Source organism: Rhipicephalus microplus, chromosome 4, assembly GCF_043290135.1.
Source record: "Rhipicephalus microplus isolate Deutch F79 chromosome 4, USDA_Rmic, whole genome shotgun sequence".
NCBI classification, from domain to species: domain Eukaryota; kingdom Metazoa; phylum Arthropoda; class Arachnida; order Ixodida; family Ixodidae; genus Rhipicephalus; species Rhipicephalus microplus.
In genome coordinates, this window is record NC_134703.1 from 3,325,361 (window position 1) to 3,347,596 (window position 22,236).

Genomic DNA, 22,236 nt, shown 5'->3' on the forward strand with positions numbered 1-22,236 from the left:
ATTCGAAGGTCGTAGGTTCGATTCCTGCTTACAGTTGGTAATTTTTTCATCCACTTTTCTTTCTTCTTATTTACATTCCATTAATGTTAATAACTTCCCCTGTACCTTCCTTGGCATTACTGTCTGTTATATCTCATTATTATTGTGTTAAAAACACGGAAAAACGAGCCCTTAGGTATACACTTCTTTCCCTTATTTTATATATATATATATATATATATATATATATATATATATATATATATATATATATAAGAAAGAGAAGTGTATACCTAAGGGCTCGCATTTCCGTGGTTTAACACAATATTAATGAGATATAACAGACAGTAATGCCAAGGAATGTACAGGGGAAGTTATTAGAACCAATGGAATGTAAATAACAAGAAAGAAGAAAGAAAAGTGGATGAAAAAATTACCAGCTGTGAGCAGGAATCGAACCTACGACGAACGCTTTATTCGAAGGTCGTAGGTTCGATTCCTGCTCACAGCTGGTAATTCTTTCATCCACTTTTCTTTCTTCTTTCTTCTTATTTACATTCCATTGGTTCTAATAGCTTCCCCTGTACATTCCTTGGCATTACTGTCTGTTATATCTCATATATACACACACACACACATATATATATATATATATATATATAGCCACTTTTTTTATTTGCGTGGTGTCTCTGTTTCAACTAAACCCAAGTAACACCACTGTCTCGATAATACTACGGCTAATCACAGCTATACGGCATACATAACAACAGCTAGTGTCATTATCGTGGTTATGCAAATGCGCGATTCCACAAAAGATCCACATGGATCTGAACGTGGACACTTTAGATTTGATTGGGTATATCTTATATTTTATGCACATAGCACCCAGTAGCCCGGAAGTGAATTTACTTTTCCTAGTGTCCAATTTAGGAGGCAGAAAATATTGAACGTGTCCTACATGGAGTGACCAATTTCATTGCCCGTCGTGCACGAAAGTTTACGATGATGTAGCACATAAATGTTACCATTACAAAGAAAGTATTTTGTATATGAAATGATTGCACAAAAAAAGTAAAGTAACACTGTCTAAAACTGGGAAAGCGAAGAAAAGTACTTTTGAATAATGTATAAATACGCGATATTTTTCGATAGTTGCTGCCCGACAGTTGCTCTAAAGTAGAGTAAGCATTATTAACTTTGTTTTGAAAACGAATTCTGCTTCTTTTTCTCAGTGGCAGCTATATTTTCTGGCCTTCGAACTCCTGAACGAGAGTGGCTGGACTTGAGCACCCTGACATAAACGCTCTCAAATTTTTGCGGTAAATGTACAGGTTGAAGTAAACAAGAAATGTTTGTGCTCGGATCATTTTTCTTTAGAACATTAAAACATTTTTATTACTACATATTGGCGCATCTATTTTGCTAGTGCAAGCCCACCATCAAAATGGGTCTTTTAGATGTAGGTAGTCTGCGCATTCGCATCATTTTTGGTGGACAAATCTTGACAGATGCGGACCAAGGGAAAACTGGTGTAACAAAAATGCACATGCCCCCCCCCCCCCCCCCCACAAAAAAGAAAAGAAAGAAAGCGCCAATACAGGCCTCCGCTAGTGCTATACTAGCGCGCGCCGGGCAATTTTGGAGGCCAATAACCACCAGTTTTCATTCGGACCATCTTTACTGGAGGTAGTGTTCGAAGACGGTAAAGACCGATTACTGTATATTTCATGAGAGTTCGGCGATTATTTCTTTGCGGATAGCGTAGATGATTGAATTTCATATCGTGTATATTGTCACATTGAGAAAAATGACTTCACCATTTGCCACAGAGTCAGAAGCCATCGCATGTAAATCTACAGGCACCTCGAAACTTTTTGGCACATAAAACTTGCATAAATTATTCTTGTCAAACGAGCATTTTTGGCATAATTCTTGTTTGGCTAAGACGTTTTATGTGAAGCATAAGTTTTCCATCAAAAAAAAATCCTATTGTGAGTTTCTGCAACAAAAGCACCTTGATTAAAACTTATCATTTGCGAACTAACGGCAGAGGTAACGTCAGTTACATTTTTTCAGTAACGGTAATGGTAACGCCTTACCGTTTTTTTTTTGGAGGTAGCGCAGGGTGATAACAGGTTCTTTTTTGTTTGTGTAACGAGTAACGTATTTAGTTTTTTTTTGTGGTAACATGTACAACACTGATCTCAGATTTAAGAATGGCGCTACAGTGACGGACAATTCCCGAAATTTTGAGGACACTGGGTACAAAAATGAGAATTTTCAGTTATATTTAAAATCACCACATTTGTCTGTGCCCTTTGACGAGAGCTTAATGAAGCCACAAAGAATGGGCCGCAAGACACAGCGCAGCGCAATGTTTACCATCCTCTTTTTCACCCGCATTATTCGTGCTGATAGCCAAGATGAAGACGTACTTGTTTCAATGACGCTCTCGAAAACAAAATTTTACTAATAAGATGACCCCTCGTCCCTAAAAATAATATATTGACAGCAACTGAATTACATCAGTACTATTACGAGGCTAAGACCTGTTTGCGTAAGCCAGTCTTTAAAAAGATAAGTGTGACCTGTTACAACAGGCAAATATAATCGAACTTTGTATCAATTGTAGCCGAAGTTTTGAAGGAGGCAAAATAGTGCTACAGACACTACAAAAGAAACGCGATTAGCGTTTGCCACTATCCAGTGAGCACCTATACTCGAGAATACTCACCTTGTGGTCCGTCTCCAGCTGACCGACGAGCAACAACCAGTTGGCTCTGTCGTAGTTGACCTTGTAGTAATATGTCTCCTGAGCATTGAGCAGCAACCAATGAGTCTTGCTCGGCGCTGCAAAAAGCTGGGCTGCGGGTGGACAAGGTTAAATCAGAGAGGTGAAAGAAACATGGGTAAATAACGAGACCTTCAACTTCAGTTCTCACTTATTGATTAATGACTAGCTTAATTAATTTGGAGGGAAAGCCTAAAAGCAATGCACTAGGCTTTTTTAACTCTTATTCTTTAACAGTGAGTAGAGTAGTGAGTGAAGTGAACAGATGGAGCGTTGTACCCAGTAGCAAAAAGGGGTGAAGCATCCCAGGAAAGTATAATGCCGACACAGTGGCGTAATTTCAAAAAAAAAAAAAATCCAGGAGAGGTAAACAGAAAGCACATCTTCCCATGGCACTCATCTCAGTTTTGCTATTATGTATTTTATTTTAACTGTATATAAAATTTAGTCATTCTTTGAAGCAAAGTATTAAAAAACGAGCATGGGTTCACACCTCATTGCACTGTGCCATTGAGTGTTCTGAAAACCGACCAAACAGCTGCTCCGATTTCAATGCAGCTAAGTTACGCAGCTGAGTGGTATTGAACACAGGTACACATGAACTACAAAAACAAAAACAAACAAACAAATAGAGGTGTTAAAGACTGCTGAAAGTGCTATACGTAACTGTCAAGCAATGGAGATATTTTGTTTGAAAAATAAATCTTGAGAATGTGGGAGGAAGGTCACTTGCAAGGAGTGGATCATGCAAAGCTTGTATACAGGGAGGATCAGGACCTCCTTAACGTCAGGACCCCTCCTGCCTGATGATTTAGGTCAGTGTGCTCAACACTGCACCCCACTCGGACAACGCGGGTAACATTGACGCCACCTTGGACATAGCTGTTTGGGAAGTGCTCGCTAAACATGAGTACAACTCAGCGCATCAAAAATAATATTCAAAGGCAAAAAAAAAAAAAACTCACAGGTCCTGGTACTAAACCAATGCTTCGGAGCCGTAGCTGTAAAGTCCGGCTTGTCTTCTGTGACGACCGAAATTGGGATGTGCCATATGGTGCTGTCGAAGGTAATGAACAGAAAATGTTTACAAGTAAGCTTTAAGAAAACGAGACAACTGTTAAGAGCTTTCTTTTCCCGTTTCATCAACATTGGCGCAACTAGAGAAAAGTAGACTTTACATTTGTAACATCGTTTCGCATTTATCTCTTCGACATTGCCTTTCTTTGTACTTTTATATGCTCTTCCAAGTTGTCGAAAACGTAGAACAAGAGCTAAAACGTGCGCCTCTAAGTGAAGTTACCTGACAAGTGACTGGACGTCAGTATTTCGAGGCGACTACATTGCACGGTTGCTCCAAAAAAAAAAAAAAACTTCTGGACTTAAGCATTGTGTTTATTCCGTTGTTTCAAGAGTTTATAACGACTTCACGACTAGATTTGTTTTAGACGTTTATTTCAACTACTAGAAGCGGTTGTTTCAGGCCTTGCACTGACATAAACATGAAATTGTATGAACATCGATGGGCAGAGGGGGGCGGGGCCAGAGTTCGATAATGTGGACAACTTCATGGCCAATAGTTACACTCTCTCCTGTCACACAAACCCACAGAAAGGAAACCCACAAAAGCCAATTGATCCTTTAATGTATCGTTCTACTGGTTCTCCAGACATCTGATAGCGATAAGGAGACAGGGGGTAAGCACTTGCTTGTCAACGGGTCCGCCGCCGAAAATGAAGCGCTTCTGGTAAAGGTAGAATGTGTTCGTCTCGTAGGAACGGTTCGCGAACACCACCGGAAAGCCGGGATTGTACGTCCACTCTCGCATCACGGTAGTCAAGTTGACCGTCACCCGGTCGTACATGGCCTTCTGAGCCTGTCGGCATGTTGGAATGAAAATATTCGGTCCTTAAAATACAAACAGTAAAGTTTTACACGCATTTTGCGCCACTGTTGTTAATGAGAAAAAGCCGCTGGCGACGTTTGATACTTGACGCTCACCGTGTGTATTTCCTTGTATAAATGCTGAGGATGAATGGACTGGTAGCTGTACTTCTTGAACAGCTCCTGCAAGGCAATTTATCAAACCAGGCGGATCGATGTGGAGCTTGTCATAAAGTGCAGTCAGATACTGTTTTGCATATGCAAATGTACGAAAGCTGCCGGCACGTTTTCTAATATATCTCATTGTGAAATGAACTATTCATCATTTACACGTGCACAAAATTCATGACATCACTTACAATAAAAAGAATGAAAAAACATGACTCGTGGTAAACAGCTTACAATCAAATTGTAGGTTCCTAAACTAGCCTACATATCTGCTCATTTTTTTGTGTGCACAGCAGAAGAAGGCCCATAACATTTGTTCTTCGCTGAAAGATTAATATACATGACCTAGAGCAGCAGACCAAAATAGTTTAATGCTTGCTTACCGTCAAAGCCAGCCGGAACAAGTTGCTCGGAACCATATGTGCCATCATGCGGACAAGAGCTGAGCCCTAATGAATGAGAAAGAGATGGTAGCTCATACTTATATACTTTAGATATACAAATAATTATAATTTCATAGTCATTATCGTCAACAGACTACACAAAAATTCGCACTAGAAAAAATGATCGGCGTGAGTCGATGAAAAGTGTTAGGCTATAACCTGAACATTGACTTGAATATCCATAAGCAGTCGACCTTCAAGAAAAGCTTAAACAGGTTTTCGTTGAGAGTACAAGAGATGTTGGTGACGTTATAACATAGCGTCAGCATCCATATAAGTAGTGCGCCAATGTTGTACTTACTTCAACATACTGGCACGTGCATACAGTCTGGCTGTTTCGTGGCTACACTTTCACATTTATTTTTGTGCGGCGAGAGAATCGCTAAGCGGTTGTGGAAGACAAGCATGGGCTACTCGATTAAAGCTCGCCAGCTATTTCTTGAGCTTGTTCTTCTTTTATAACCGTGCATATCTTGTGCCGTTATCTTACGTGTTGTGAAGGTGCAAAAAGAGCACCCGGTGATGTCATTCGATTAACCTAACGTCAGATGTGCTCCCCCCCCCCCCCCCCGTTCTTTCGCAAGACCTACTACATGGCACTGGATGGCTGCAATACGATCATTATAAAGCACAGTCGTACTACGAAATATTTTCCAAACAAAATGACCTGAAGAAACAGCGTACATAAGTTCAGGAGTATCGTAGCAATTGAAGAGAGAAACGCGGCAAGGAAGGAAGAAATAATATTAGTATCTGGGGTCTAACGTCCCAAAACCACGATGTGATTATAAGAGACGCTGCAGCAGGGATTCAATCCCACGACCTTCGCGTTAGCAGTCTAGTGCTATAACCACTAGACCACCACGGCGCAGCAAGGAAGTAAGATTGAGAAGAAGCAACCAAAAGGGCATCCCACTATAGTTGAGCTGCAGCACGGCAAGAAATAGCGAGACATTCAAGCAAACGCTCACGCAAAAACAGCTCGGAGTAATCCGTCACACTTAACTAATCAATAAAACATTCGGTAAAGATAATGTAATGAATGCCTTAAAAAGAGTCAAAGTATGTGTACTTAAAAAAAACTGTTGATAGCTGTCTAAGAGGGCTAGGCAAGTACGCTCTACTGCAGCATTTAGAACGAATGTACACTTCGTCAGCATGTTATTTTGTGTCGCCCCTTATACGATACAGTGTGACATTACACTTTAATCAAAATTACTTCTGTCACAGACTTATGATCACCGTCTGGCGCTCTCGTGTTTCCTTCCCTGAAAACCCGGCTTTTGCCACATGCCTCTCAATAATGCCATGTCACGCTGACAAAGCGCACGCCATTCATGACCGTGAAGTACCGAAACTATGGTAGCAACACAAGTACGCGAGGTAGATGACGATTATATCTGTGCAGCTGGAATACTCCCAAACGCTCGATATTGTTTCGCTGTTCACTGCGATGTTGGTAATTTGGAGAACAGTTATATTGGCCCCTTTAAAGTCTCGTCAGCATTGGTACAGATGAACAGGGTCACAGAACATGCACCTTGGATAATGTGACCGCGTTGATGTGCCTCCGAATGTCTGCAGGTGTGTTCAGAAGCCTCGACACAGGCGCAGACGAGTTGAACCCATCGGCCTCCATGGCAAGGTGAGCATCGGACTCGAGTACTGTAAAGCCCTGCATAGGATTCACGTTTTAAATAACGCACAAACCACGTCATTTCTGGGACGAATGCTTTGTACATTCCTTTTTGTATTTTTTACGAGCTATCTTCTCATAACCCTAGGCGAAACAAGAACTAAGTATCCCACTGCTTTATTCGTCTCTCCATCTCGATTGAAGTTGTATGCCATCTTCTCATTTTCTTGATTATAGATGCATTTACGCACTTTCGCTTCCATAACATATTCATATTAATTTGCTCCACATTCGGTGACCTTTTTAATGCAAAAACTTTCCTTAATAAACGGTGTCAGCGGTGTAGGTGGTCGACGAAAGTTTAATGTTCCTGAACCCCTCAATAAATTCCCCACGCTGTCGCCGCTTGTATAAGTACTTTAAGTTTGTTCAATTCGCTTGAACTTGTGGCTCCCAGAGTCATGATTTTCATCACTTAAATCTAGCACTGATTTATATAAATATAGCTATTTTCGTTCCGCGCCTGAATGTCGGAAAGCATTGCCTGGAATAATTTACGCTTTGCCAATATCCAATATTCTGTCTGAAATTGACTTGTGATGCCCCACCTGCGTCGTTGCCCATGAAGACTTGCAATATAACGAAAAACACAAAATACACATAAGCCTGGTGTGCTAGTCATGCGAACTTGTGGCGGCACAATCAAGTCATTCATTGTTATGTTAGACTAACTTTAAATAAGTCACGTGCGCAAGCGCTGATGTGTCTGCCGGTCTTGCCAAAGAGCAACTGCAAGCAATCGCGTTATTGTTGCCATACCACGTCCGTCTGGGGATCCGCCCTGTTAGCCGCTGTGTAGGTGATGTAGCGGGAGATGCCTTCTTTGAGCCACATGTCGTCCCACCAGGCCATGGTGACCAGGTTGCCCATCCACTGCCAAGGAAGAATACCAAGGATGATGTATCATATCGAATAACACTTGGTGAAAAAGGTAGAGAGAAAAACTATAATAAGGATTAAATAAACACTCTAAACGTGCTCGTCTGCCATCTATCTACGCCTGCCAGTGCTTTGGAGGGTGGTTTAACGTAAGGTAGAGATGTGTTTCACTATGTGCTCGTTACCTGCTGCGCGATTTTGTTGGCGATAACCCGTAGCGAGTCGACTTTCATCTGAAAAGGCGTGTCGTCATTGCGGAATGTCAGGTAGACGTCCTGGAAGGTGATCAGACCCCACTGGTCCATGGCCGGCGCAGGCAGAATTGGGGCGGCCACAAAGTCTGCGAGAAAATGACGCTTGCAATCATCAAATCGAATTTACCTAGTCCCACTCCTTCAAGGGGGTACCAAAGAAAAAAATTTTGTCTCGTATTAGTAAACTACTCTTCCAAAATACCGAACTCTCCACTTATACCATGGAGTTTCCGCACTGATTGCCATGATGTCATATGTTTTGACAGCGTCTGATAGGGTCTACGTATACGTGGACCCTATCGGGTTTACCGATCGGGTTTACCTAACGTGTTTACCAATCGGGAACTATAGTTCCCGATCGGTAAACATGATAGGTAAACCCGATATAGTTCCCGTTTATGATCGGGAACTATATTTCCCGATCGTAAACGTGTAAACGTAAAATGATTGTCCTCCGAGAGAGCCAGAGTGTTGGCATTCCAAGTTTCAGAAAATTTTTATTACTGTTGGTATTTTACGCCCCGAAAGCATTTCACAAAAGCTCGTTGAGACAGTGCATCCGAAATACGAATAAAAATTTTTGAAATCCGTCACGTCTCTTGTGGAGATTTAGGCGTGAAGCTTTAAAATGAAATGTTGACCATGGTTTTCTATTTCATTAATGAGCTTATTAAGGTGAAATGTGCTGCAGAGTTTTCAGAGTGTAATTTGTTAGTCTAAACTTATTCATTATATCACTTCAGTGTGTCTCTAAAGCGCATGGTCATACAGCAATGATTCATCTAAAACTGTACAACTAAATGGGAAGTATGGAGTGAAGCTTCTTCCCAGGGCACCCATCTTCGTTTGTGCCTGGAACAAGAAAAACCCATCTCCTTGTAGAAACGTAGCTTCTCAACCTCAAACCATTCGTGCTCGCTCAGTGCGGTCACCTTCTTTTAGTGATCTTTTTCCTTCCTTGAGACTGGTCATGGTAGCATACTGATTATGATACTCGACACCCGACCCGAAGGTCGCGAGACTGCATCCCGGTCACGGCAGCTACATTTTTGTTGGGGCTGAAAATGCTCAATGTCCGTGTACTTAGATCGAGCTGAACGCTAAGGAACCCCAGGTAGTTGAAATTTCCGGAGCCCTCCACCACGGCATCCCTCGTAATATTATTGTGGTTTGGGAGGTTAAACCTGACAGATATTGTTATTTTACTTCTTCTTTAAGCTTAGACTTCAAACAACCTGAAAGCTGTTTCAGTTCGCCCACTTGACTGCCAAATCGAATGCTCACGATAAACCCGTTTTAGGCACATTATCGTATACGTGAAAGTATGGTGAATTGTACAATTACTGCCCTAGAAACGTTGGCTCCCTGTTTCATTGCTGAACCAAGAAATGGTCTGATCAGACGTGCAGCCCTTTGAGCAACAAACTTGGGCTTGAATTGTGTCTTTATGCTCTAATATTAAGCATAAAATAGTTACTGTTATTTTTTTTATGAGCGCCTTTATGTTTCCGCGAACGAAATCTGAACTGCTATGTTTTTAGGCAGGCGAACACAGTCATCTGTCTGGCTGGATGCTACGTGACACTATCGTTACTGGCCCCTCAACCACCTTCGACGTTTGAAACATTTCAAGCAAGCACGCATCGAGGTTATTGCGCCGACACGATTATAGCAGAGAATGGCAGCGCTACGCGCTGTGAATGTGCCACAATTAAAAAAAAAAAGAAAGCCGTACTTCTTTCCGGGCCTTCCGGTATCCTCAGAGATAGCAATGACGTCACCTATAGAATGTCAGCAGCAACGAGAACCCGTTTGTCTGCTCGCGCTCACTGCTCATCCAGGAGGAACCCTCGGGTGGGACAGAAGAACCGACTAACGCATCGTATAGCGAAGGAAAGACGAACTCAAGCGAGAGCTTCTTCGGAATGATCAAAAGCGTCTAACTCTGCTATTCCAGCACGGTTTTTAAAGAACGCTTGTGACCACGTGTTCGTTGTATACTCGTGCACAAGTGCAACACCACAACAGCATTTAGATTCCTAAAAGCTATGATCATACGCCTATAGAACGTTTTCGTCCGAATGCGTCGCTGCATAACCGCCAGTGTTAGAACGCTCCAGACCATTGCATCGATTCTCTGACTGCTACTGCGTACCGAGTTTGGGGATGGGGTAGTTGAGACTGAAGGTTTCCTGACAGTACTGTAGTATCTTCGGAGCCACCTGCAGGGCATAGTCTGCGTTGCGCACCTGCTGCGGGGTCCCGTGCACCTTGATCTGCGAAAGCAAAGCTATACGTCAGTACAATGCGACCAACCACGTGTTACTGTACTACGTGCGCTTGTGCTTGCCCACGCACCACACACGCTTGCACACGTATCCAACGGTTGCGCACACGTGGCACGCGCGCACTAGCGCTGTTAAGATAACTAAAGCTCCACTTGCGCAATATATAAGCGATATTTACTGCGTTACACCAAACTATATGAATTTCTCGAACCAATTTAGGAGATTTGGTTTAAACGATAGAGCCACATGCATAACACATGTTGGAAACGGAACCTGTGTGAGTAAGTGTGCGAAGGCGGTAATATGTAGCGCGATCACTTGAAAGTTTGAAATTTGTAGTAAAACCTACAGAAGAAAAAAAACTAAAAACACTGATTACATGTTTAAAGAAAGACTTCGTTTACTGGCGATAAAAGCGTTACTACCCTGCTGCACCAATTTCGATGGTGGTCTGATTGAACTGCGGTTCCAGGAAGTATAGTGGCGCTCATCACTTTTCGCAGAATTTGCTATCGAACTCAAAATTGTGCTTGCCAACACTACGGTTCCTCTAAGAATTCCATGTTTCGTAAAAGTAACAAGCATATACACCAGGGGCATAGCCACGCGTTGGCACCGCACTCTCTTAAATTTTCTTCACCATGGTTTACGATGCAAAATATGATTATCTCAAGGGGATGCTCTCCTCAAAGTATAGAAAAAAAAGTGCACTCCCCCCCCCCCCACACACAAAAAATTCAGGCGCGTAGCCTGATTTTTTCATCTGAAAAAAAAAATGTATTGCTTCATAATCTAAGAATCACTTCAGTTTAAGGTACCGCACATTTTTTTGTTCGTACCTTTTAACATAAGCCTGCTACATCAAGCACGATGCTAGCAGAAAACCTGCGTTTTGAGCTGACCCCGAGACACTATGATTGCGTATTGTTAAAATAGCAAGATGTATACACTAGAGTGCTTCTTGTTACAAAGCTCCTGAGTGTATTTATATTTTAGACATCTTATGATGATGAATTATCATGCTGTAAAATATATCGTGTGGCTTTGAAGGGTTCCTGAAACAAAAGGACATGTTGTGCAAAAGATGTGATGCTTAAGAACACACTGAAGTGAAACTTCAGGAATGTGCTGCTTCTTCCCATCAACCTAGAGTGCAATTAAAAACAATGTTATCGCAAACGTCGTCCTTTTGATGCCTTACGTACATAACGCGTATGAAAAGATTTAACACTGACCATTCCATTTCCTGCTGTCACATACTGCCCAATAACGAAACCCAAGTTGTGGGTCGCCATCGGAGGCGTTCTATCAAAGTAGTCGGCCACGAAATCCCGGGACCTGTAAAAAAAATAGGCGCAAATAGTCAACACAATACGTGACCCAGGGCCGTATTCGAAAAGTAATTTTTGTGTTTAGGTCAAACGAACAAGCACCATCAATTTTCGATATCAGTTATCACTTGGAAAGATCACTGGTCAGTGTCGAATAAATTATCGCATTTCAAAGCCTTGTGAATTCGTTCTCTGAGGGCAATATAAAAAAAACTGCTCGTTCAAAAGAAGAATCTTTAATTGTTGATCGAGGAGCTTGCGTTAATAATATGGTCACTCTCACTATTTGGTGACAATTGTTCTTAAGAATCCATGCACAGGGCTTGAACAAACTATTTGTTCCGTAGGGGCGTTTCGTTTCTTTGTAAATCCCCATTATTACTAATATAACTGCTGACACATTGACTGGTGCTATATATTACACCTTGATATAACGAAAGAGTTGCTGCGGCCATTTGCGGCGCTGAACATATTCCTGAAGAATCCAACGGGCCCACGACGAGCAGGGTGTTAAAAAACAAAAGATAGGTAGGCCGACATCTACAAAGGTTTTCGCAGAATGTAAAGTTTTCTAGAATGGACACCGAAAAACTTTGATAACGAATCAAGTAGCAGCTAGGACAGTTGGCTAATGACAGATATCCTTAATTTTACAAAAATAAAGCATGTGCGAATTGGGCTGCTGAAGCCGCTTCGTGTCTAGGGTCACGATATAATAGCGATGCCTTCTGCTGAATTCTATGCCGCTCTTATTCCCCACTGTTCACAGGCTGATTGTATCATATATACCATTTTAAATTTTACTACAGCTCACAATAGCAACTGCATATGTACGCAAACCATGAATATAAGTAACATCGACAAGTACACAGTGACGAAATCACAGCTTTGCAGGACGTATAGAAAAAAAAACTTTTGTTAATGAGTAATCTTTGCACTTCGTCCTCAGTATTCGCGAATAGAATGAGCAGCATCCAGATTGGTTAGTATTTTAATGTTTTGAGGTGGACATTGGCATGATAAAAGGAAATAAAGCTGGAGTTGAATGTAGTCAATGTTTTTTTCCCCCTTTCTTTTCAAAAAGTAACTGGTGCAGAGGTTGGCATGCACCTGTTAAACGGTTACCTCTCCTCGCTTTTCGAGAGTGGCATATTGGAGAAGCTGCGGTAGTGGCTGGGCCGAACCACCACCAGGTCGAAGGTGGTCCGCAGAGAGGGCTCGTCGAAGCACGGGAACACCCAGCGAGCGTACGTGGGCAAGAACTGCGTCGCCACGACCGTGCTGTGACGAAACAAAGGAGGAGGTGTGATCTCATCGGCAACGAAGAGAAAGCCACTGCGATTACACTGCCGATGCAAGAGTAAAGTCGTACATCGTCTCAGAGGGGCTCATGAGATTTGACGAGGTTCACAGGGAAGGAGTTAATCTATACTTGCCCGAACCGGCGTAACCAAAAGAAAAAAATAAAACAGGCCGTGTAGTAGGGCTGTCACCACAACCATCTCTGTTTTTTTTTTCGTCATATTCATTTTTTTAATTCACCGCACATATGCATTACCTTCGTGGGTGCATTGTACAATTCGCGTGAGTGGAATGCAGTTACCCGAGGTTTCGGTACGATTGCGCTTAGTCGCACAAAGCTTGGAAGAGTAAAACGTGGCTCCGTCGCCGCTCGCAAGCTCTGCCCACAGACACGCCAAGCTTCGAGATGCGCGGCTTCATCCTCGGGAGTACGCACTTTATTAGGGCACCCGACATCTGTATATGCACGATCGGGCACAGTTAGACTGTACACTGTAGAGCGAAGATTGCGCGCGATGTCACCATCGGTAGGATCGGGTGGCTTAGCTACCACGCAGGCATGCCAGGTGGTGTGGTGTCTAATAGAAACGCGTGCTTACTATTTGTCTTATTTTATCTTGTTCTGAAAAGGGAGGGCATGCAAACGCGGGTATAAAAAAGTAATCTGTCCATCTCAAACTCCCGCTAATATCTGAAGAGACCGACAGTGGCGGAAAGGAAAGGAGGCACGAAAACTTATCTGCGCATGCCGCTGTAATAGGTGATCCTATCAATCGGGTCCGAGGGGGTGTCTACGTGAAATAAAACTGTTAAGACACTTGATGTCATCTTCATGCATGTTAACTGATGATATGTTCAAGCATGCACAACCACTATTTTCGATATGTCATGCCTCAATAAACAGGCGCATTCTTAATTCCTATGCTGGTACAAAGCTGCCGGTACATATAAATGAAGAAACCCCATTCAAGCTTCGAGATTTTATAAAAAATGAGTGGCTTTGGAATAGACGCATCTATAGAAGCATGCATGACCCACTGTGGTAGCTCCACAACGTTTGCGCTGCTAGCCCCACCGCGGTGGTCTAGTGACTAAGGTACTCGGCTGCTGACCCGCACGTCGCGGGATCGAATGCCGGCTGCGGTGGCTGCCTTTCCGATTGAGGCGGAAATGTTGTAGGCCCGTGTGCTCAGATTTGGGTGCACGTTAAAGAACCTCAGGTGGTCAAAATTTTCGCAGTCCTTCACTACGGCGTCTCTCATAATCATATGGTTGTTTTGGGACGTTAAACCCCACATATCAAACTTTTGCGCTGCTAAGTTGAAAGAAGCAAGTTCGATACCCAGCCAGGTGGCTGTGTTTTGTCTATGACGAAATGAGATGATGGCTATGTACTTAGGTCTAGATGTACGTCAAAAAGCATCATGTTGCCAAAATTATGCCAAAGATCACCAACCCCCTTCCCTGGTCTCCCGAAACAGCGTGCATTATATTCATGTCGTGGTTTTCAGACGCAACTTCGGAATGTAAGTTATTAATTTAGGGATGTCTTGTGCATCGGAGTTTGGCTTGGTGCCAAAGTATTGTCTTCAGGTTCATGCCCTGCGTGCACTGTTAAGCGAAAGAGCTCCTCCTCCAATTTTGTGGGTCAGGGAGAGTAAGCACATCTTATCGTATACACGCTGCTAAAGAATTCAGTTGCTGCCTCAACGAAGAAAAGTCCACTTGCTGAAACTTTGGTTCAAGTGATATTCCCTGTTCAATGACATCTCATCACAATAACAAATTCAGTAATCTTATTCTGAACTGACCACTATATGTGGCCACTTACATGCGTTCGTTGTCGCTGATGAAGTAGGACTTGTAGATTCCGCGCGGTATGTTCCTGATGGCGCCGGCAAACTCGATGGACAGCGAGTAGGACTCGTTGAGTTCCAGCGGCGAGTCCGTCTCGATCTTGAGCATCTCGAGGTCGTCGTTGATGGCCATCTTGCCGATGCCGACGAAAGTCTTGTCGGCCTCTCGGACGAGCGTCGTCTGCTGCTCCTTGATGGTGAAGCCGGCCGCGTGCAGGTACACCGTCTGCGTGGGCTTCACACATCTCAGCAGCACGATCGTCTTGCCCAGGTAGTAGGTGTCGCCGAACATGAAATTCTGGTCTCGGTTCGCATCCATCACAACCTTGAAGAAACAGAAATTAGAGGCAAAGTTACTTCGAAGAGCCGAGCCGAGAAAAGACCACCAGTGCAAATACGCTATACTCTTTCAGTTGTTCCATAGCAATGCCCAGAAACGAGCGAAATGGCAAAATGATGATACAGAATAATACGGTTTTCACGAGGGTGAAAATAAAGCTTCACGATACACGGACAGAGGCAGTGCGCGAGTATAACCGTCACAAAAATAGCTAATGTCATGTTGCCTTTCCCTTGAGTTCCTGTGACTATCATTTGACAATGTGAAAGGGACATGACGAATCATTTTTACTCGTTTTAGTAAACTACTCCTTCACGATACTAAAAACACCACGCTTGCTCGAGAGACGCATGGTAAGTGAGAAAACCCAATAAAAAAAATGCAGTTGAAAATGTCACTTTGAAGTTGCGGCATCACTCCGTACATTTTGACGCCATCTACAAGCATTACGTAGCTTCTAATCGGTAAATATTTAGTGTGTTTTCTTCTGAGAAAGCCAGCGACTTCACAAATCAAGTTTCAGAAAATTTCGTTGGGCCTATGAAACGACATTAAAAACAATAAAAAAACAAAGAAAACCGTTGAAACTTGTAACGTCATCACCGTAGATTTCAGCGAGAAATTTAAAAGCGAGGCTTCTGGCATTCATTTTCTCATCTATTATTAAAGTTTTGACGGTGCAATTAATCACTCTATAGAGTTCTTATAGTACATTTATCGATATAAAATACCTAAATGCGACCCTTTAGAGCCCCTTTAAAAGGCAATGTAATCGAGGCTCCGATTTTCATGAAGACGGTTCGCCTTGAACATGCTTTTTGTACTGCGCTGGCGATAAGGCAGCTGAGAAAACACTGTACGCGAGAAACGTTCGACGGGTCCCCGCCGTGAAGGCGAGCGCTTGCGACAAACCTTGATCATGAGGTCGTAGTGTTGGGGAACCACGTAGAGCGGCAGTTTCTCGGGAAAGTCGGAGCGCGGGGGCGGCAGGTAGTCGTCGTCGGGAGAGTAGGGGCGCTCGGGCAGCGAGTTCGGAACACCGGTGGCTGCAGCCGGACTCCCCGGGAACGCGAGTGGCACGCTGCGCTCGTCGTTCGGCCTGGGACTTTGCGGCAATCGCGCCGCCGGGTGCGCAGGCTTCACGAGGGACGGCGGCACGAGATTCTCGGAGGGCGGCTTCCTGGGCTGCGAGAGAAAGAAGAGAAGCAAAACTCGAATTCCCAAATACTTGCCGCTTCGGACCAACACGTGGCTGCGTCATATAGAGCTCCACGTCGCGGGTACTTTCCTCAAAGAGCCGCGAGCTCTATTGCGCGTTTGCCTAAGACAAGCCAAAGGCTAAACCAATCCTCTTCCCATAGTGAATCGTTGAGTTGATGACGGGTGTTTTGTTGTGCGGTATACACATTGCATTTGTTTTCGTCTTACTGTATGCTATCCGCTGGCATTTTTCGTACATTTTTGTCAATCTCCGTTAGGTCGTGTATTCAGTGTACTTCCTACAATCTGGTTAGGCTGTAATGTCCCTAACGCCAATCTTCGTGTACTTCCTACTATCTGGTTAGGCTGTACTGTCCCTAACGCCAATCTTCGCAAGGATTGATACTTTTCGGTACTCCTTCCCACAAATAATAGATGATTGGAATAAACTAACCAAAGCATTTCCTCAACGCCCTTGACCATTTGTGTAAATACTCTTCTTCCGTGACTTCCTTGAATTGTATTATCACCTTGTTGTTCAATTGTTACTTTTTTTTAAAGTCATAACCCCTCTGTCTTATAGCAAAGAAATTGTGTAAAAAACGCTTTGCAACCTTGTTTCATTCTGTTATTTAGTAGTATGTATGCTCACCCTGCTTGGACTTTTTGTCCGCACTATTCTATAAATAAATAAATAAATAAATAAATAAATAAATAAATAAATAAATAAATAAATAAATAAATAAATACTGCACTTGCTGCAAATTGAGCTTGTGTTCTGTCTTGTAATCATGTTGTCTTCCCCCCACTGTAATGCCTTATGGCACTGTGGGTATCAAATAAACAATAAACAAACAAATAACCATCTTCTGCTTCTCCTTTGCCTTCTGAGTGAATTATATTGATCAACCTTGCTCTCCCCGACCTGTTTGTGCACCTAACGTGCTTTTACAGTGCCTCCGGAGTCAGCCCAATAGTGACCGAGTGTCATGATGCGACGTCATAGTGATGTTCCAAATTATGGCATCGGTGGCACGCCCCGGGGGGACTTGGGAACGTCATCACGTGATAACTTCTTCGATTCGTGTTGACGCCGACGATGACGTCATCATGCAATGACATTCTTTCATGACATCATGTTATATGGCGTAAGAGTGGCTTCACAATATTCGCGAGATATGGGAACTCACAATTGCGTTATACGGTGCGACATCCCATGTTGATTATTTTCGCATCAATCCTGTTAACGGCACCGACACCGTAGAGGTAGACAATCAGTTGTTGCGTTCGATTAGGCATCGAACGCTTTCGCCTTCCTAAGAGCGCACCTGGGGTAGCCTGGGAGGAGGCGCGGGCAACGCCGCTCCTCTCCTGTCGGTCATGTGCGGCATGAACGGCTTGCGCATCATAGCCGGCGGAGGCGAATGCACCGGTGGCCTTTCGGTGGGCTTCTTGGTGCCGCCCATGATCAGGAGCCAGAGGACGATCAGGCCGGCCACGCACACGATAGCCGCCACAGTCGCTCCCTTCCGCGAGAACGGCGCCTTGGCGTCCCCGCTGTCACCCGAGGCGGCTGCCGACGAGATCTCGTGGCCGCCGCCGACGTTACGTCGGTGCGAGCCTCCCGCAGCCCTGCTCGAGCTGCCACCGGAAGCAGAGTCATCGTCCGTGGCTATGGACATGATTGCTGCGTAGCCATACAGCCGAATGAGCGCCCGCGCGTTGATATCCTGTCCTTTGAACATCCAAAATATTCCGCTCATCTGTTTCATGTTACTGCCTTTTTAATAATGATCGTGTTGTTTGTTGCAAGAAAGTAACAGGTGCTGTGCCCTTCATCCCTCCCGTTTAATCCGAACTTTATAGCAATGTAGATACAATGTAGATAAAATGTTTATAACAATGTAGATACGAACGATGGGTAAACAAACATTAACAGAAGCCCTGCGATGGTTAAGAGAAACCACTATTTCCTAGCAATGTTGCAAATGACTCACTCACTCACTCACTCACTCACTCACTCAATCAATCAATCAATCAATCAATCACTCACTCACTCACTCACTCACTCACTCGCTCACTCACTCACTAACTCACTCCCTCACTCACTGCTTTTTTCGCCAGACAAGGCACACACTCACTATGGAGCTACAGGCTGACAGAATGGGAACACACCAACCGTTTTACGTTGTTCGCCAATAGCCGTCCTATTTCCGCGTCACATGGCGTGCCCTGGCGCCTCCGACGGACACGCCGCTGCAAGGGCACGTATGCCACACAGATATGTCAGGTGACGACACAGATAACTCACGGAGTGTGCCATGTTCAACTTACAACCTATATTATAAATATATTAAGATCTGTTTTATTCTGTTCTACCAGTACCATCTATTGTGTTCTTTGCTTCATCATCATTTTTGCATATTTAAGTAACTGCCAATAAAGGTCAAATATATTGTAACATAGAAGTAATATGTTTTTATAAGGGTGTGTAATACCCTATATATTTGTGCATCTTTTTCAACGTCATAAGCTTATGCTTAACACCTTGCAAAACCAGTTTATATTTTAGTATTCATGCGTTTGTTTCCGTTTAACATTCTCTTCTGTTTGTCGTCAATGCATTAGCTGTGCATACCACAATGCATGGCTCAAACATGAATGCTGCAGTTAGCGTTTCACAGCGCCAACGTTCGATCAGTCACACATCATACATCCAGTAGTCGCATAACACGTTGGCTTACGCAGCTATGTGGTGCTTGCAAGCCAAAAGTCTCGAAACTACCCCATCAAGCTTCGCGGATAGACGTAGAGTTTATCAAAGAACACGAGAGTTCGCTTACGCCGGCAATTCACTGTATACGTCGATGGTAATTAGGCGCATTCAGCCGCATGCTAGCCCATTATCAGCAAATGATACATCACGAAAGCGCGCATACCTCCTTTCTAATGAACAACGGGGTCCCACTTCAGAAATGCGCCGCAAAGAGTGTTAAATGATCAGTACTCACACCTCCCGATGATCGAAAGAGTCGTTATCCGCCGATACTTGCAAAATTTGCCCGAGGATTGCGCGTGCCCAAACACTGAACCTTGTTCTCTTCTTCTTCGGGTAATTATGTGTGTATACGACATGCTTATTCATAAATAAGACGTAAATAGTACGTTATCTATGAAGTACAAACTAATTTAACCTCGCGAAATTCTACTATGGATAGCTCGTATAGGAAAGCGTGGCTTTGGGGAGCTGACACCATATGCCCTGCAAAGACAACGTGGCGCTCGAGTGATAAATCAATCAGAGTGCCTCGATGCTCGCTCTTCCGAGCTAGGGCACGTGCATCCAGGCACCCTAAAATCAACCACGTCCACAGAGAATGGCACTACCCGCAGTTGCGGGTAGTGCCATTCTTTCGGGCATCATCATCATCACCACCACAGAGAATGAAGATGATGTGGTTAAATGGTGCTGCATAAGGCAAACATTTCTTTCAAAATTATGCAGAATGGTGAAGTAGTGAGCTGAAAGCTGGAACTATCAAGCGTGAAGCAGCGTTATGTTTGTTATAAAGGAAGCAGCGAACGTCAGGTGTTACCTGGAATAAGACCTTTCACTTTGGGTACAAGTGGTGCTAGCACGACGATAGATACCGTTTCAAACAATAAACGTTTATTCCTCCTCCTACTCCCCCCACTCCTCCTTGTCTCTACACTGATAAACAGCCTAGAAACATTCTAGCATAACCTCGCTGAAGCCCAGCAAAAACTTGGAAGCAACCTAGAAATAACCTAACATCACCCTGCTAAAGCCCCGAAACAACATGAAAGCAACCAGATCAGGGACTTCAGAATCATTTAGCTTCGCTCTTTAGAGCTTTGCGAAACTTAGTGCCTGCCTCACCATTTTTTTAGACGTACAATATCATAGAATATGAAGACGCAAACACTGACGCTCGTCAGCAATATAACAAACACATTTACAGCGCAACATATTTCTTTTCAATTGTTTATTGTCAGTGTCGAAGCAACACAACTTCGCGATTAAACTTTCTCTCATACCTGCCCCTCGGTTGTCAGGAGAGGAACGAGAGAAATGCGATTCACTGAATGGGTGAATAATTCACCCACGCTGTTATCTATTGACTAGTGTTGACCAGGGAGAATCGCATGACAGGGTCTTCTTTCTGCAAACAGTGTGTCGTTTGTCGCATGATGTCCGATGCAGCGGCTGTCGTGCTTCGTGCCGTCAGAAGCAATGGACGATTGACTGTCCACTCGAGTCCGAGCCGACGCACTGTCCTCTCCGAGCGTCCGGAAACAATTATAGCGGCCTTTGCGTGAACGGGCTCACACGAGTATTTCACTTCCGGAAACCTCGCCGATGGGCACATCCGGTCATCTCCCGCGTGAGCTACAGCACTCACAAGCAATTATTGGGGCAGCCACCACGCGGGGTCAATTCAATGGGCTGAAAAAAAGAGTGAGAAGGTTTGGAGAGAGAGAGAACGGAAGAGAATTTAGCGTCGAAAACGTTAATGCCCTTCTTTTCGACGCGCGCCAAGAATTAGGTCCGTGAAAATCGCGTACGCCGACGCTGCATGCCCACGAATGAGTTGTACTTCCTTCCGGGCTGCCTGGGAAAGTGGCAGTTCTAGAGCTTTAGAGATAATACAAAAAAATGAAGTAGAAGAAGACTCTGAGGACGGCGTGAGTAACACAAATCAATCGTTGTTTTCGGGCCTTGTCTTGATAAGTGGCTCGCAAATTCAGCTCCACCCTCGGTATATGTGTACCGATTTTGAGCTAGGATGTGACGTGCCCTAGAACGGTTGAACAGCGCAACGTGCACGTGAAAATTTTGTATTACGAGGAATTCAGTTCTCGAAAAAGTGAACGAAGAGGTGATCTTTTAGTTTTACCTTGTGTGATATGTTTATTCACACTTTCAACGCTCGCAAACATGTACGCGCAATCTTGAGAAACACTTCCTGCATAAGGAAACCTTTTAAAATCGAAAGCCTAAGATAAGCCTCATCAAACGCGAAAATCGACTGTAGACGCCGTCAACGTCACAGTTTTCTAAAATTAACTAGAGGGAGGGAAATCTGGCGCTGTAATCGTTCAGCCGCCATGAGAATGATGGGTATAGTACACAAATTCGCCTAGTTTTTGTGCTTGTGGCTTCCAACTCACTTGTAGCTTTGTTTATTGCTGTGTATTGGTTTTGTTTTGAAAAAAAAAAATGGCCCGTATCTGCATTTATTCTGCAAATGTCGTCGAAAGACGATAGTCTTGCGTGTGGAGAGAGTGAACAAAGCATTTATTTGATGTTCGGCACAAGAAAATCGGTGAATGTTATTCTGGAGGCGTTGCGTTAGAGTGCCTCGAGCGTGCAGCGGAGGCGAACGAGCGCATCAAGTCACGTCACACGTGAGACACGACCGCCATCTGGCAGTTTTTTTTTTTTTTTCAAAAACAACGCGCGTGGCTCTGATACAGGTGTGCGTGCCCACATCATAGGTGAAAAGTTGTAGAACGCAAGGCGACGGGTAGGTGCCACCACCGTCTCGTTTTTGCAAAGCGTTGGAAACATTCGCCTTTCCGTGGAAGCGTTGGATGGTCAGCGCAGCGTGATAAGCGCTACGGTCCTTAAAATTACTTATGTATGCCTTTTCTAGTAAAAGGCGCACATGCAGAATATATAAGTGTTGTTATGGTGCCCCAGACACGCGCAATAATTGCTTTTTAATCGATAATTGCACAAGTATGAACGCTGGTGCATGAGCAACATAGGTGGGCGCTGCGGATGGGGTCAGCCGTCTGAAATA

General features: G+C 43.9%; 1 protein-coding gene across 3 annotated transcripts in view; it reads right to left on the minus strand.

Annotated features, from left to right (window-relative positions):
• Positions 1-19,518, minus strand: part of LOC119172598 (aminopeptidase N) — a 29,147-nt gene extending 9,629 nt beyond the window's left edge. For 2 of the 3 annotated variants that reach the window (XM_075891805.1, XM_075891803.1), the window contains exons 1-16: positions 19,420-19,518; positions 18,588-18,664; positions 17,737-18,095; positions 16,121-16,393; positions 14,844-15,193; positions 12,836-12,991; positions 11,615-11,717; positions 10,247-10,367; positions 8,023-8,177; positions 7,718-7,831; positions 6,803-6,937; positions 5,203-5,268; positions 4,769-4,834; positions 4,477-4,643; positions 3,736-3,827; positions 2,714-2,844 (exon numbers count right to left, since the gene is read on the minus strand). In XM_075891805.1, the coding sequence (XP_075747920.1) occupies positions 2,714-2,844; positions 3,736-3,827; positions 4,477-4,643; positions 4,769-4,834; positions 5,203-5,268; positions 6,803-6,937; positions 7,718-7,831; positions 8,023-8,177; positions 10,247-10,367; positions 11,615-11,717; positions 12,836-12,991; positions 14,844-15,193; positions 16,121-16,393; positions 17,737-18,090 (2,283 nt within the window). In that variant the 5' untranslated portion in view covers positions 18,091-18,095; positions 18,588-18,664; positions 19,420-19,518. Of the gene's footprint in view, positions 1-2,713; positions 2,845-3,735; positions 3,828-4,476; positions 4,644-4,768; positions 4,835-5,202; positions 5,269-6,802; positions 6,938-7,717; positions 7,832-8,022; positions 8,178-10,246; positions 10,368-11,614; positions 11,718-12,835; positions 12,992-14,843; positions 15,194-16,120; positions 16,394-17,736; positions 18,096-18,583; positions 18,665-19,419 lie in introns of all 3 variants that reach the window. The other variant, XM_075891804.1, reaches the window with a different exon arrangement.
• Between the last annotated feature and the right edge of the window lie 2,718 nt (positions 19,519-22,236).